At 44.2% G+C, this 12,087-nt stretch overlaps 1 protein-coding gene across 1 annotated transcript in view; it reads left to right on the top strand.

Annotated features, from left to right (window-relative positions):
* The window catches only part of ascc3 (activating signal cointegrator 1 complex subunit 3), a 127,822-nt gene extending 116,723 nt beyond the window's left edge, over nt 1–11,099 (top strand). The window contains exons 37-42 of the mRNA XM_070911350.1: nt 940–1,164; nt 5,865–6,016; nt 6,342–6,492; nt 8,349–8,555; nt 8,757–8,932; nt 9,837–11,099. Coding sequence (XP_070767451.1) covers nt 940–1,164; nt 5,865–6,016; nt 6,342–6,492; nt 8,349–8,555; nt 8,757–8,932; nt 9,837–9,960 — 1,035 coding nt within the window. The 3' untranslated portion in view covers nt 9,961–11,099. The remainder of the gene's footprint in view (nt 1–939; nt 1,165–5,864; nt 6,017–6,341; nt 6,493–8,348; nt 8,556–8,756; nt 8,933–9,836) is intronic.
* The last annotated feature ends 988 nt before the right edge of the window (nt 11,100–12,087 follow it).

Raw genomic sequence — 12,087 nt, 5'->3', positions numbered from 1 at the left:
TTTTATATTATACGTACCGTGAACCTGACCCCCACAATAAGTCTCAGCTGTGTATACCTCCCTCCCTTTTTGTTTGCCCAGCTCTCTCCGCTCTTTCTCTTTTCTCTCTGCAATTACCCATTCAAAGCTCCGGCCTTTCCCTTCACTCTGCCTTCCTTTTGTCTCTTTAAATGTTACTATCAGAGGGCGTGAGGCGGTGTGGAGGTTTTGGTTATGATGTCTGCTTAAAGATCTATAGTCTTTTTCTCCAGCATATCCATATGCAGACACAACGGCACTGAAAGATAAATCACTTCCAAGATGATTACTATTCCTATCCCTCATCCCAGCCCCCCCCCACCCCATTTTGGGTCCTTTTTCACGTCCCAGCTTTTGAAACACTGGCCCTCGCTCGGTCAGTGATGGATGGAGCCTTAACAGTTCAGGCTTGGGGGGGGGGGGGGGGGGGGGGGGGGGGGGAGCTGTGACAAATGCCTCCAGCACAGCCTGTTGATGGGACTACATTAGCCGGAGTTGAACTGGAGTGAATTAGAGGAGAGGGGCCAAGCGTGTCCGCGCATCTCTGTATAACAACCACAAACACAAAGAGGAGATTGATGTACCACCGTCATCCGTTTTACGCACCTAGTTACCCAGCGCATTTCACTCTGTCTTTGTCATTCAGTGTTAAGCGTTCTCAGAAATTTACTTCGAAGTTTTTGTAGAATTAAAAAAAAAAAAAAAAAAAGTTTGATTTTTATAAGCAGGTGTGCAGGATTTTTTGGTAATCAGGACTGGTGGAGAAAAAAAAAAGAACCCCGCAGTCTTTATGTGGAAGGGGAACAGACAGTTTTCCAAGCAGGGAAAAACCAGAGGAGCGGGCAGGTAAATGCAGATTAAAAAGGTCCAAAGCATGCTTTAAACACACTCTCTCTCTCTCTCTCTCTCTCTCTCTCTCAGGATGCAGAGGAATACGCCGAGCTGCCAGTCAGACACAACGAGGACCAGCTGAACAGCCAGCTGGCTCAGCAGCTCCCCCTGCAGGTCAATCTCCACTCCTATGACAGCGCCCACACCAAGACCCACCTGCTGCTGCAGGCTCACTTCAGCCACGCCCAGCTGCCGTGCAGCGACTACACCACCGATACCAAGACAGTGCTGGACAACACTATCCGAATCTGCCAGGTAGAGTTCACTGGGCAGCTGATACAACAAAGTACTGATGAGTTCATCCCTTTATCAAAACACAAAAAGTGATAATGATTCTGAGGCTTTAGGAACATTTAAACAGTAGCTGTATATAAAAAAAAAACGACTTTTAGCCAGCTGACCGTCACTTTCGCCAAGTTAAAATGGCAAATGATGGCAGCAGATTACATCAGCTGTAACTAATTAAGGTTCATTTTTGCCGTTTAACAAACCAACACAGCAATGAGTGTTCTCGGCTGAAATGGCCAGCTGATGGCGGTCGCATCAAGTTCAGGTTCTTTGTTGTAAGCACAACACATTGAAATTCTTAATTCTCAGGCTCCCTCCAACAATGCTCAAACAATATGTATGAAAAGAAAGTCACGCAAGTAAAAAAAAAAGAGAGAATCTAAGACATAAATTAGTGAAGTTAAAATATAGGAATATAATATATATATAGAATTAAAAATAGTACAATAAAATGAAATATAATACTGTGGTAGGCAGGTGTACAGTAATGATAAAATGAATAAACGGTATGTGTATATGTATATAGACTTCAAACAACAGGCCAACCTGACGGAGCCTGTGGCTGAATGCAACGTCCACACTTCGATACAAGACTCCTGGTGTCCAGCGATATACTTTTGATTTCGTTCCACTGTGCATTCAAAACTAAAGGGTTTCAACAGAGTAGCGAAACGAGCTTTGGAGGCACAAACACTTCAAACCTAACATTTCAGTTGAAATAACAGCGGGGTCTTGGTGGTGGTGGTGGCGACGTGATGTAGAAAGGTTAGAGAGGAATACATAACGAAACAGATTTGAATAATGTGCCGCACATGAAAAGCAAGCACATCTTGGGAGCAGTGCTGTGCTGTAGATGAAGCAGAGAATGTTAAACATTAGTAGGTGATTTGTAGTTGAACTTGCTGATCTATCTCATAAATAACATGATGCCCCAAAGGTTAGGTCTAACACCCAGCTTTTCTCATTGTCTGGCGGCCACAACTACTCCACTGTTCACATGGAAAGTGGCAAGGTTTTGAACAAGAGAATACTTACCACCTGGTCAAGCTATCAGAGTTGGTGCCATTGATAACGACCCAAATGCATCTATCGATCATCCATGCAGGTTGTTCTTCATCTGAGGTGTGATGTGCTAGCCGGCGTTTATTCAGTTTGTATGTGTGTGTGTGTGTACAGTTTGAGGTTAGGACCATGTCTTAACGTCTGTAAGCCATTGTCCACAGCTCGGGATGGGTGTTTGTGTGTGTCCATATGTACATGTGCTTGTGATTTTCCATGCTGTGTATCTGGCAGCGATATTGCATGGCTCATGGATGTGGTTACTTTGGTGTCTGCTGCTACCGTTTACTGAAATGGTTCTGGTCTTCAGCTTCTTTATGGTTTTGTATATATATACTGTATATATATTTGTTGATTTACAGTAAACATTAAGGGAATGCGACAGTCTGACAGACCGACATTTGAATTGATATGTTCCGGCTCTCCTAGCAATCTACCCTTTTGTCAAATGGCTACTTCCAACAAAGCAATGAGCTATGTCACAAAGTGCATTGTCAAGATGAGTCCCAGAATATTATCATGACTATCGTTTCCTTTGGTAATCTGCGCTATCTACAGATCTCGCCCCTCAGGAGGAGGTAGGACTGAGGGTCAACAGCGAGAGTGCATAGCTAAGAAACATCAGCATGAACTGCACGATGCTGTTAAATCTCATATTATGGTATATTGTGGTTTCCTGAAACTTACTCGAGAAACTGTTTATAGATAAAATAACCAAACAGTGCTGCAAAATCTTTGTCAATGGGCTAGTTGGCAAATGACTGTAGCTGGCGAGCTAACTGCCAACACGTTAGCCAGCCGAGAACATGTTAGCGCTACTCAGTCGCATTAGCTCTCCAGGCTGGCTGGATGGCTAAGCGTTGGTTAGCAAGCCAGTTAGTTCATTCACTAACCAGACAAGAGACGTGTTTGGACCTTCAACTGTCTGCAGACCATTCCTCTTGTGGGGAGAAATGTAATCCCCCTGCAGGGCGCAGATGTATAAAACTGAATGATGCAACACAGCCAGTAGGCTATGATAGCTTTCTCAGTTTTGGACTTTGTAGCTTTCCTTCTTGCATGGGCACGGTTACCATGGGAACGCAGCCGTTGAGGCTTTCTTCATGCAGAAGTAAATCCAACTTTGCAAAGTAAACTGATGTGGTTCCTTGACAACAACAAAAAAATCTCAGAGAATATCCAAGGTTTTTTTATTTGTAAATTTCATACGACTTCTTTATTTAGACCTACAATGGCCCTAATATGCCGGTGTAGTTAATGCTTTCCATCAAGGCGAACCGCTGGGATCCTCTCAGGTGTTAAACACATTGACACAGACCTGAGTCCCATGGCAATAACATCCTTTCCTTTCGTATTCAAACACTAAACCTACTTTCACTTTCAAAGGTCCCATCTCTGGACGTTGATTCCCCTTGATATGAGTTAACACGCTGTGATTCTCATCAATTAGGCCTGTTGCTGTTGGAGCCCAAGCTGTGACTTCAGCCATATTCTGTCATCAATTTGCTCAAGCAGCTACTGTGAAATGTAAATCACTCTTAATTTGTACCCCCATTAGCATTTTGATTACCTTTGCTAGGCCTCATCTGTGCACCCGGAGTCGTTTTTAGCAACAGTTTTACTCTCAGGAAATCACTTTTAGATTAATGAAGTTTGTGCGAGAACAGCTGTGAGCAACTTCAAACCTCACAGATGGGGAGAAGGGAAAAATCAGGAAATGGAGCTGAGGGCGGGCTAGAAAATGTGCTCTATATTTTTTTGTTTCCTCTGCATCTTCTTGTCCCTCTTCTTCCCTTTCCCCATTTCATAAATGGTATGTGCCAGACCCTCTGCAGCCAAAAAGCTTGGAGTTCTAAATCTCACCTGTTACTTAGGCAATAAAAACTAAACAAGTTTGCCAACAGTCTTTGATATACTTACTTTCCTGCTTTCCCTGTTGGGAACTGCATCAGATGTACATTGTCACCTTATTTCATTAACTTTCTTGAACTTGAACGGTTAAGTCTTCTTTACACACAGTTTTTGCTTATTTTATCACCCTTACGTTGAAGGATTGTTTGTGACACAGGAATCTTCCTTAACTTAGCAGACTTTGAAGATGGTTTTAAAGCTTTAAACTCGGTTTAAAGGCTCGGTCGTGACGCTATTTATAACAGTGACATTTCTTACTGAAACCAGGTCATTTCATTGAAATCTCCACAATAAGTGGATTCTCTCAAAGTCAAATTTTCACAGGGCTTTTGACGTTGGTGAGCTCTACTGTCAAGATTGTTTTCAATTAGTTGACTGATTGTAAACCATCTTTAGAGTGCTGACCCAAGTAATGCAGTCCATTAATGGAGGAAGATATCATACTAGCTGTGTTGCACGACATGCAGCAGTCACTACATCAGCGAGCTTCCAAAACCATCTATTTTGTGAAGACATGCAAATGAATGTTGCTATGCTGCTTTCTGATGTAACCAAGCACAGAATAAAAACGTCCATCCTGTGCTTAAGACTGGCCCTTCCATTTTGTGTCGACCGTTGTACTAAACCTGGCGACCTGTCAGTCAGGATAGAGGCATCCAGTTGTACTAAAAGACACTCTAGGAGTCGGCTGTTCATGTTTTCCGATTAGTACATTTACAAGCTAACTTTGTTAGCAGCTAATTTGCATGGCGGAGCCAGGTGCAGTCAGGTTGCCAGTATAGCTTGCGTGCATAGTATCCAGCTCCACCCTCTCATCCAAATATGGTCTTCAATTCAATTTTATTTATATAGCGCACAACAAAAGTCATCTCATGACATTTTACAAAATAGAGCAGGTCTCGACCGACTCTTTATGATGTTATTACACAGACCCAACAGTTCCCACCATGAGCAAGCACTTTGGCGACAGTGGTGAGGAAAAACTTCCTTTTAAGAGGCAGAAACCTCGAGCAGAACCAGACTCTAGGTGGGGGGGGTCATCTGCTTTGACCGGTTGGGTTGGAGAGAGAGAGAGACATAGAGAGGGAGGGAGAAAGAGAGAGGGGGAGAGACAGACAGACAGACAGAAAGAGACAGAGAGAGAGAGAGATAGACGTAGAGACACAGACAGACAGACAGACAGAGATGTATGGCAGCACTAGCAGTAGAAATAGCAGCTATAATTATAATAATACTGGAAATATGACTGATAATAGTAGTTACAGCTGTAATAGTAGCTGAGATTAATAATGGCAATAACAGCTTTAATAGTAACAGAACTACGACTAAACATAAACCCCTTCTTCTTCTTCTTCTTCTTCTTCTTCTTCTTCTTCTTCTTCTGGTTCCAAAATACCAAGATGGCGACAGCCAAAGTCCACAAACTAATGGGTGACGTCATGGTGGCTAAGTCCACTTCTTTTCTACAGTCTATGGCATGCACTCGGATGATTGTCAGAGTCCGAGAGAGAAAGTGCTTTTAAATGTATTGATAAATTGCATCTGGAAAAAAAAGCCAAACCCGAACCCAACCCTAGCCCAAAGCTTAACGCAACAAAACGGCCTGGGCAGAAGTTGAAACCCTGCTGGTGACTTAGGCTGAGGTGACATAAAAATCATGATGAGCGTGTCTTTAATTGTATACTTTCTTCCCTCAGGCAATGCTAGATTTTGCAGCCAATGAAGGCTGGCTCGTCACAGCCATCAGTATCTGCAACCTGGTGCAGATGATCGTCCAGGGCCGCTGGCTGCACGACTCCTCATTACTGACGCTGCCACACGTAGAACAACAAGACCTTTATCTGTTCAGGTAAACAACGCCGCTTCACCACAGGTACAGCTATAATGCCTGTGCAATCATTTGTAGCTGTAGTCGATGGCTAATCTGCCTTTGCTCTCCCGCCTCTGCTTAGAATCACGTTACATTTCGCCACGTTGCATTAATGTCTGAGCAGCTTCTTCCCGTGTCATCGACAGAACTCTAGGTGTTGATGGTTTCGTAGCTTTAAGGCCTGGCTGCTGTAATGACAAGCAGGACTCAATATTGCATGCACCGTTAGCAGCTGGCGCGTTTCTCTGATTAACAGTCGAAGCAAACTGGAGTACTCTTTCCCTCTCCTCCCATCGCTCCACAGGAGATGGGCGAACAGAAAGGGGAGGGGCGACGTGAGAGGCTTCAACGGGCCAATCGAAGGACTCCCTGAGCTGATCGCTGCCTGCAACGGCAAGGAAAGTGTTTTCGCCGCTATCGTCGGCCAAGAGTTCCAGTCGAGTCAGGTCGCCCAGGTAAGATTAGAGATGTTGTTACTCCAAGAGCACATTGTCCATCAAAATCAGTGAAGTAAGTACTGTGGAGAATGTTGGTTTACTGCAGAACTAACGGAAACAACACTTGAATACTGTACAATTTTACAAAAATGATCTTCAGAAGGGGCCTATTGCCACGTTTAACACGTGCAGATTACACACTATCTCACGCACACACCATTATCAGTGACGTGCCGTTAGCAGTCTTGCCACTGGGGTCCCAGATACCTCCAGGATCCCCAATTACAGCTCCATTGATAGGGTTTACAGCTCCAATTTAAGTGCTAATTGCAGCAGTAATGAGAGTGTCCGGGCACGACGGCAGGCCCTGTGGCTTCACCCAATCAGTGTCCCCGCTTTCCTCCTTCCCCACCTTTACTCCCTCCCCCCCCCCAGTGTGGCGGCCTCTCTAATTAAATAATTAGATGTGCAGCAGCGTTCCTGTCTAACTTGCTCGGGGAGAGTAATCCTCACATAAATAGCTTTTGCCGGGTGAATCGGAGAGGCTTTTCTCCTTCCAGTCCTCAATACGCTGCCCCACACACACACACACACACACACACACACACACACACACATCTTCTTCTTCTTCCCCAGTTCACTCTCTCTCTGCCTTTATGCCTTTTATGCCTTATGTCTTCCTCATGGTGGGGCTTTTGGATTGAACCAAACGTTAAACGCTCCATAAAAACACTTAAAAAGCGCCTAAGACTTTCTGTACAGTAGCTGACGGATCTGTCCGTCTAACACTGACCCCCTCTTAAAACTCTCGTTTTCTTAGAATTCTGTACTTCCTGTCTTTCATGTTACATGAAAAAAAAATTGAAGGAACAGGGTGATATCTCATTTCTACAGCTTTGAGTTATTCATGTGCAGAGGTGGGGAATGGACTTGTTACACGCGAGCCACATGGTACATAATTATATGACATATGTATTTACAATAACACACCCAGTCAGTGTCTCATAATAGTAACAAATGTTGATCTTTTCCTGAGGCAAGAAGGGGAGTTAAAATTGAGATATAGAGAAAAAGATAGAAGCCACACTATAAAATAACTAAGAATTAGGTGCATAACTGCTAATTCGGGTGACAGTTCCCCAAGTCATGTAAAGTGAACTGGGTTTAGCGATGAGCTTTAGTCATTGCGTTGACTTTTCTGTTGTCTTGGAACCGTCTCATTGCGCATCCACGCCTAACCCGTTTGGTTCAGTTCAAAGGAAAATCTGCCTGTTTGGTTCGGTGAGTGTAAAGCAAACGACCGGACCAAGAGCGCTTGAAAAGGTTGAGCTCCAGTCTGTTTCTCGCAGTTCGTACGTGGTGTGAAAGCAAAGCAGGCCAACTGCGGGATCCTGTTATCATAGATACTGTGTGATTTTTACCATGAATTCAAAAACTAAACTGTTATTAAACACATCTGCTGATCATGGGAACTGTCGAGGGACACATAAGCGATCTATGTAATGACGCAAGATCGCTGGTAACCTTGAGCATGTGAGTGGGGGGGGGGGGGTGTATTTCCCCTGATATGTCAGTAAGTGAAAAGGAGAAAGCTGTTCAGTTGTTGTCTGTCGACTAGTCATAGACATCTTCACAGGTTCCTAGGAACCGTGATCAACCCAGGAACGGGGCCGGTCTGGTTGCAAATTATATACGGTCCAATTGAGTCGGGTAGGGTCCTCTTCTATTGAGGTCTAGTGTCAGCATGTCTACCAGTCGAGATTGGATCCAAGCAAACTCTCCATCATCCTCTGGTGTGGGATCCACTGATTGTTTAGATGTTGAACAGCGTAATAGATATGATATGAATGATCTTCTTTTTTCCCCCTCGTCAGGCATGGTCCTTCCTGAGTCATCTCCCGGTGCTGGAGGTTGAGATGAGTGTGAAGGGCTGGTGGGAGGAGAGCCAGGAGCAAACGGAGCGCCCCCTGCCTGTAGCAGGAGCTAACCTGAGGGAGGAGAGCAGCTGGCTGGATGTCCACGCTGACCAGGAGTACGTCCTGCAGGTGAAGCTGAGGCGCATCAACCTGGGCCAGCAGAGGGTCAGTATGCCCGACACCAACACTCAACATTCTTTCAAGTCGCCATAATGGATCGTTAGAAACTCTGTTGACAAGATACAACTGTGTGAAATGTGAAAAATACGCATGTGCGTATAGAGTGTTGCAGGGGTGACGTATTTTTGTAGTGAGTATGTAAGCCTTGGAGCACAGTGGAACTGTACAGTGTCTTTGCTTTTTCAGAGGAGGCAGGACAGTAAGGCCCAGGCCCCCAGGTTCCCCAAGGCAAAGGACGAAGGCTGGTTCCTAATCATGGGGGAGGTGGATCACAGGGAGCTGCTGGCTGTCAAACGGGTTGGATATGTGCGCAACTGCACAGCTGTGTCTGTGGCCTTCTACACGCCAGAGAAGACCGGGAAGTAAGTAGCTGTAAACGGAAAGATTTAAGCCAGACATGAGCGCGAGCTTTCCCCATACACTCCGCACACAGGGACTGACCGGAAACGCATCATTAGCCTGACGAACAAACTTTGGATTACTAGCAGAACATAGTTGTCCCATCTTTATGGTCAAACACTTTCACATTTATTCAGCAGTCGAATTTCGAGAGGTGTTCTACATACTGATATGTCATTTTGAACAGTTCTCAGGGGAAAGCAAGGACTGTGGGTGACATTATAAATCAGTAATTTCACCAGAATCTAGATGATTTTTTTTTTTTTTTTTCCTTTCAGCTAGTTTTAGAAGACCTACCTCGTTATAATGGAAAGTGACCAAATCCCATGAAAGGACCAAAACATTGTGTTGGTCTGTCTCTCAATACTTTGACTTCTAGTTGGTCACTGTAGGTTTTAACAAGCGTAACTAATAGTGCATTTGTTTGGGACTATTTCCAGCAGCGGATTAATCCACATTTGGTGCTCTAGAGAGTATTTGGGGATTGAGTCCAAATAAACTCCAGTTTGTGTGTGTGTGTGTGTGTGTTCGTGGTAATGAAGGGACATGTCACCCGGGGCAACAGTGTGGCTCATTGATGTGTTTTTAATAGTTTTTGGACAACAATGGAGCTCTATGGCACAGAGGAAGAAGATATATCAGACTTTGGATCCGCACACACAATACTTGTTAGTAGGATCCTTTCATTGTTGGTTTTGGTCTGCACACGTGATTTGTTAACTATAAGAAAAAACGACTTCATCCAAACAGAAAGAAAGAACATAAACTGCGTGTGTTTAGGTCCAACAAGATCCAGTACCTTTCCTTTCACCCCTGTGGATCCATGCTCAGGTTCCAACTGCTGATCCGTGTACCTTCTTGCTTCAGGTGTATCTACACGCTGTACCTGATGAGCGACAGCTACCTGGGTCTGGACCAGCAGTACGAGATCCACCTGAATGTAACGCCTGCCAGCATCGCCGCTCAGGTCAACACAGAAGTGACTGACTGACCGGGCCCGTCCCTTGGCTCAGGAACAATGACGGAACCACCCTGCCCCCCCCTCCACAAGCCTGCAGTGATCAACAGATGAGTGTGATGGATCTGAAGCACAGCGACCGCGTCAAAGGAGGGGTTTTTCTGGCGTCCTCATACTGTTAGGTGTTAGCTGATCTGTGACGATTAGCGCATTCCTGTGATCTCGTTACAGTGACGGCTTGGAATTTACTATTTTGCTTCCTTATCTGCTTCTGCTTCAGTTTGTAATTTCTTACACTCTTACTTAAAACATATATAATGTGATATGTATATAATGTTCTGGTCTACTGAAGCTGCTGTGCCTCTTCTACTATTATACCACTATACTGTTTCTTGACTAATTTAATATCAGTGTGGTATAGGGGATCGAGAAGAATCTCGTGTGATTCTTTTTTTTTCAACGTGTTAAAACGTGATCTTGACGTTTTAGTTCACTGAAACATATTTTAAGTGTTCATTTTGTTGATTTGACCTAAACATTGACTCACCTCAGGAGCTTTCAAGTGTGTCGCACCTCGACCAGTGATCAGCGACAGCAGTTATAAGTCTGTTTTTTCCAGACAAAGTACGTTAAAACAGGGCAACGAAGCTGTCCCACGGAACCAGACCAACTCAAAACAGCTTAACACTGTGGCCTTGTGGGAAAATAACAAATAACGCATGATTGATTTTTGTATGACAACACCTGACCCATGTCATATTGGTAGGTTTGGGTTTTTTTGGGGTGGCTTTTCACTGTGTCACACAGGCAAAAGCTGACGGAGTTTGTTTAATCTGCTGGAGTGGTTTTCAGTGCAGGGGCTTCACTCAACAGTCACATCTGTTTCGTCAATAAATCTCCTCCCTAGAAATCTTCCTCGGTTACTCAGAAGTGTCCCCAGCTGAAAACTTGCCATCAGGCCGCTGAGGTAGTGTAGAAATGTGACGAAGCACAGTCAAAGCGGCAAAACCTTAAAGACCTTAAACCTGAAGAGTAATTCGGTTTTGTTAGAAGAGCACAAATGTGTTATTGGTTGAAATTTATGAAACGTGTATCTGCGAGTTTGCCCACTGCTGGCAAATCCTTTGGATGTTGTTGATCAGCTTCTAAATAAAAGCAGCGTTTCACCTGAATGAAGAGCCCAGTCCTTCCTGTGGTTGCACACCTCGGTCACACTGGTGAAAACTTGTCTCTGGTTGAGTTTGGGTCTCAAAAGTTGGCAGCACCAGACGGGTTCAGCTGGATCAGGTCTCAAAGACACAGGTAAATGGTCTCACTTGTATAGCGTTTTTCAACCGTCACGGTTCCCAAAGCGCTTCACAGTTAAGGTCTCAATCACTCGCACATTGGCACCCCGATGGCGACCGAGCTGCCACGCAAGGTGTTGGTCTCCATCGGGAGCAACTTAGGGTTCAAGGCCGGGGATCGCACCCCCCAACCCGCTCTACCCTGCTCTACCTCCCGTGCCATGGCACCAGGTACCAACCAACCAAGATCTTCAGGCTCTCTTGAGATGAACGTGGAACGTTAGCAAGCTGTAGTCAGTCTTCAGTGGAGTAGCTACCATTAAAACACAATTGTGGCTGTTATAAAGGGTTATAACAACACAGGACCACATGCAATACCTTTGCTGCCCTTACTAAACTGCCAAAGGGTTTGCAGTTGGCTAACAAACCTCACCACCAGACTCATGAACCCTAATTCCAACTACATCAAATCACATAAATGTAAACGTGTTACATCTGAAATGGTTTAGCACTCAACTAGGATACACTGGGTCCAGTGACGTGTGCAGATCAGAATCAGAAATACTTTATTGATCCCCGAGGGGAAATTTTTCAATACTGGCGCTCCCATTCAAGATTAGAAAGCAGCATAAATTCAGAAATAAAAGTGTGTACAAAATATAAGAATAAGAAATAGAAAATAAAAAAATATACACATTTACAATATTTAAGTGAAAAATAAAAGTTAAAAATATATACAGCAGCAATGTAAATGTATGTCTATATATATATGTATATATGTGTGTATATGTATATACAGTATATGTATGTGTATATATATGTATATTCTACAATATTCATGCACGGAAACATCAAACTCCACCACCAGTTTTCC

The sequence above is a fragment of the Enoplosus armatus genome, chromosome 9 (assembly GCF_043641665.1).
Source record: "Enoplosus armatus isolate fEnoArm2 chromosome 9, fEnoArm2.hap1, whole genome shotgun sequence".
NCBI classification, from domain to species: domain Eukaryota; kingdom Metazoa; phylum Chordata; class Actinopteri; order Centrarchiformes; family Enoplosidae; genus Enoplosus; species Enoplosus armatus.
This window is presented reverse-complemented; position numbering and strand designations above follow the sequence as displayed.